The sequence below is a fragment of the Macrobrachium nipponense genome, chromosome 20 (assembly GCF_015104395.2).
Source record: "Macrobrachium nipponense isolate FS-2020 chromosome 20, ASM1510439v2, whole genome shotgun sequence".
Lineage (NCBI taxonomy): Eukaryota > Metazoa > Arthropoda > Malacostraca > Decapoda > Palaemonidae > Macrobrachium > Macrobrachium nipponense.
In genome coordinates, this window is record NC_061089.1 from 66,128,814 (window position 1) to 66,133,813 (window position 5,000).

Consider the following 5,000-nt stretch of genomic DNA (forward strand, 5'->3'; position numbering starts at 1 on the left):
CGCTTTGGGTGGTGGGGACGTAATCCTCCCTAGGGGAGGTAACTTCTGAAGCCTCCTCACTGGGGATGATGTCCTCCAAAGTCGGAGCTTCCTTTTTTTGTTTTTCCTCTGAGATCCAATCATTCGTTTCAGTTCTGTTGCCCTCGGAATTCAGCTGCCCTCGTGGTCTGGATCCTAGATTCTCGACTTTCGTTTTTTTTGGACTTGTCCCTCCGCAGTTCCTTGTAATAATTTTGCCTTGGAGGGATTCGATTTGTCCACTCACGGAGGCCGTTTCACATTCCAAGTCCTTATCCTTTTGAAGTCCACCTTTTGTTTGTTCCTCCATCAGTTTCCTCGCTGCCTCCAAAGAAGCTTCGCCATCGATCGACCAGCTCTTCCATTGTTCCTTTCCGCAAGACGAGGGCATGACGATCGAATCTCTTCTTATGGGTTTTCCTTTTATCTGCAAAGAGCGATTCTCCAGAGAGTTCGATCTTCTGGGTCCCTCACGATCGCTTCCTCCGCTTGTAATGAGTGTATGAGTCTGGTCTGGGTCGAGGATCACATTGTTCCAATTTCTTTCCGTTCTTCTCCTCCAACTGCTGCCTGCTTTTGTTGTTGGGGTTGGGGTCCGCGGGATGTCCTTCTTGCAGAAAGCCTCGTCCTCTAGAGGCAGCGATTTTTCGAATTTTCGCCGCCATGATGGGTCCGAGCGTGCCTCCTCGTCGCCTCCAGTTCTTGTTCCAAACGGCAGACATCCCGGCCGCCCCCCAGTGGTTTAAATCTCATCCTCCTCAACTTTTTTGTCTTTTTGTGTTTTCCTTCGGGCGGGCCCTACCACTTTCGACGGGAGTCCCTTTGTTGTATATCAATAGAGTCTCCTCCTCGCGTTTAGCCGACGGGCAGGTTGCTACGGAGCCAATTTTATTTACCTGCTTACAAAGCAGGACAATAAAGAACAGTTTTGAATATTTATAGTTTATCCATTTTATTTTCTATATCTGTATTCTCGATGCGTTGCCGCTAATGGCTAGTTTTTAAGGTAAACTCCCGGGTGGATAGAGAGAGAGAGAGAGAGAGCTCTGGCTCCTGGATACTTTGGATTTGTTTGCACTATACGGAAGTGAAGCCCTTTTCTTGGAGACGTGGATCCGCGGATGATGCCAGAAGTCTTCTCTTGGAAATCCCACGAAGTAATTCTTTAGGAGTTCTCCAGTTTGCTTTTACAACACCACACACACAACACACACACACACACACGTTTACGTTTTAAACTGATTTTATAGGCTGCGAGAAGTTCCACAATATGGAAACTTTCCTGATTATTGTCCTCCACGGCTTCCAGTTTTCCAGACTCTGGTTTTCACCCCTGGGTATCACAGGGTTTTATATCTATACTATTATATATATATTATATATATATAGTTTATATAATATATAATAATATATATATTATGTATATATATATTTTTATATATATTATATAATTAATACATATATATAATATAATAATATATGTATATTATATATATATCTATATATATATATATATAATAATATTAATATAATAAAATTTATATACACATATGTATATATATACTTGATATACCATACATATGGGATATCTATTACGTATACATAATATATGCAATGCCATACCATTACATTTGTATTTGTGGGTAGATGTGTGTTATCAATGATTATTATGTAAATTAATTACCAATTCTGTATTATATGTTATTTGATGAACCAACCATCATTATTTATTCAAGTATAAGTAATCCCTAGAGGCATATGTGAAATAAACCAATTCTCTTCAGGTAACATTTGATCTCAAGGGGTGTAGTAACTGAACACGGTGAAGCAGTAGAGTCATCTAACCACTATTTTGCCGTTGTTAAGTTACTAGCCCTCTGGTAAAGAATCCAAATGTTCGTAAGCGAATTTTGGTTTATTTCACATATGCAACTCTACCAACCATGAAGTTGAAATATACCGCAAATTTGATCTCTTGCTTTGAGGCAGCGGACGAGACAGGTTAATCATTGGTGTTTGAAAATAGTATATCTTCCGTAGCTAAACCTATAAGAGACGTCTCGTGCCCTTACCCAGTTAAACAAAATGCCTACAACGTTTTTCGGAATTATATTCTAAGCAGTGAACCTGTAAAATTTATTTTTTTTTGCACTCGTGATTGCGCGTTTGATTGTGTCTAGTATATAAGATATAATTCATAATATAATATATATCTATCTTACTATAATATATATATATATATATTATATATATATATATATATATATATATGTTGTGTGTGTAGTGTGTGTGTGTGTGTTGTGTTGTGTGTGTGTGTGCGCGCGTGGTGCTTTACGAGGGAATATGTTAAATAAATCAGGCAATTTGCAACGAAATCCCTAGGGCAATATGATGAATTACCAATTCGCAAAATTGAACATTTGATCCCAGGAGGGTCTAGTACTGAACACGGTCCGAAACAACAGTGATTTAATCTACACTGTTTTCGCTGTGTTTGGTACTAAGCCCTTGGTAGTCAAATGGATTTCTCCGTGTTTTAGGTAACTCTAGCCCCACCTAGTGGGGAATCAAAGTGCTCTCAGGTGTTACAGCACATACAAAACCTTGAAAGAACACAGCCAAAATTGGGAAAACTTTTCTAAAGAATACATAGTATAAAATGAAAATAGATAATGCTAAGGAGAGAGAATTGGAATAAGTGGCTACAATGATACATTTTTTTTTAGACATGAGGAAATCACACAAGCAACAGAGGCCTCAAACCCAGTATGGTTCAAGAAAGTATTAAGAAACCCCCCCAGAGTGCCATACCACTGGGGAATAGGTCAGTAGGGACTGTACAGAGTCGTGCTAAGACTAAAAAAGAAACAGGAATGTAAAAAGACAAGAAGTAGGCCATGAAAAAAAATGAAGACTACAAACTGACTGACTGGGAATTATAAGTTTATGTAAATAATTATTAGGGGGTGGGCATCAAGGTCAAAATCAAGAATCATTGAGTGCATAATCGAAAAGGGTGGAACACAGTAATAATGTTGGCCTAACAGCAAACTCCCACCCTCCACGAAAACATATGTGAAAACATAATTGGTTACAAGGGCTCCTAATAGGCATCAAGAATGAACTGGCCAAGTGTCACTGTACAAACTAAAGGAGAAAACATAACAGCTCCATGATGACGTCTGCCAACGCTCTCCCAGAACTGATCACCTGAAGACTCGCCTGGATTCTCTCGATGTCCAGTACTGCCTTCCCCTCTCTCTCTCTCTCTCTCTCTCGTCGTCAGATTTCTCCCCAGCTTCCAAATATTCCATCCAAATTCTGCACATTCACCCGCACATCCACAAACCTCTCGTATGAGACAATAGCCACCATCAACGCTTAAACCCACCATAGTATCCGAGATCCACCCCCCCCAACATCCACATCCTCACCCTCACCCCCTTGATCCCACTTATTTCTTTATAATATATCTACATCCACCACATCCACAGTCTCAACCACTTATCCACACTTTTTTTATGTAATATATCTACTTCTATATTCTCACCCACATATCAACATCTGCCACATCAACATCCTCACCCACATATCTGTACCCACTGTATAACATATCTATACCAAATGTATCCACATCCTCACCCATGTATCCCCCTTCACCACATCAACATCCTCACCCACATATCTATACCCACTGTAACCACATCCTCACCCACATATCTACATCAACCCCTTAATGTCAAAGTAAAGGTTGTTTGCTCCTACAGTCATGTTGACGAATTTTTCCTTCTTTTCAACATTATCGTACTGCAAACATATGGCAGAACATTGTAACTTCGCAAGCATTCATTATTAGAAGTCCAATAACATCATTTTATCGTTTTATAATTAAAGACTATTTTTCTCCCTGTGCAGTTCCTGAGGCTATGTACGACCTCGCTACTTTGACGAAATTTGAGTCTGGAGTTTTAGGCTTTTCAATTTATTTTTTTTATCTTGTAGGTTTTTGGGGAAATAAAGGTTCTATTTTTTATACCTTGGGATTTTGGTTTAGATCAAGTTAATGACTGAAAGATAACAGAGATGCCGGTTGCAGTTTTTTTTTTAAAGGTAATTGCCAGATATCTGTTTTGAGAGGGTTCACGATACCAAGTTTTCTTTAGACAAGGCCATATATATATATATATATATATATATATATATATATATATATATATATATATATATATATATATATATATATATATATGAATAACTTGATCACGAAGTATATAAAACGTGATGCTATGTATAAATTAAAGGTTTTTTGTGCCACGAAGGAAAAAATGAAAAGCGAAGATAGCCAAGTACTTTCGGTCCTGTTCGGACCCTTCAGTAAAGGATCCGAACAGGACCGAAAGTACTTGGCTATCTCGCTTTTTCATTTTTTCCTTCGTGGCAAAAAACCTTTATATAATATATATATTTATATATATATATAATTATATATATAATATATACATTTATATATATATATATATATAATATATATATATGTATATATATATATATATATATATATATATATATATATATATACATTTATATATATATATCTATATATATATATATATATATATATAAATGTATATATTATATATATATATATATATTATATATATATATATATATATGGTATATATATATGAAACTGGAACAAAATATCTTTTCCTGAAAGAAATTAAATGAAAAAAAAACAAGATAAAACAGAGAATGGTTAAAATCTTGACCAAAATATAAAAATTACATGAATTTATCACTCCTAATGTCAAATGAAATTCCTTACTGCTAAAAAAGAAAAAAAAACACCATACATTATATATATATATATATATATATTATATATATATATATATATATATATATATTATATATATATATATATATAAAACACTGACTCAAGAAATATATATACAAAAGCTGCGTCGTTTCAAAGAACGCCC

At 35.8% G+C, this 5,000-nt stretch overlaps 1 protein-coding gene across 1 annotated transcript in view; it reads right to left on the reverse strand.

Annotated features, from left to right (window-relative positions):
* The window catches only part of LOC135220448 (sorting nexin-17-like), a 191,612-nt gene extending 187,948 nt beyond the window's left edge, over window positions 1-3,664 (reverse strand). The window contains exon 1 of the mRNA XM_064257592.1: window positions 3,569-3,664. Within this exon, the coding sequence (XP_064113662.1) occupies window positions 3,569-3,664 (96 nt within the window). The remainder of the gene's footprint in view (window positions 1-3,568) is intronic.
* Between the last annotated feature and the right edge of the window lie 1,336 nt (window positions 3,665-5,000).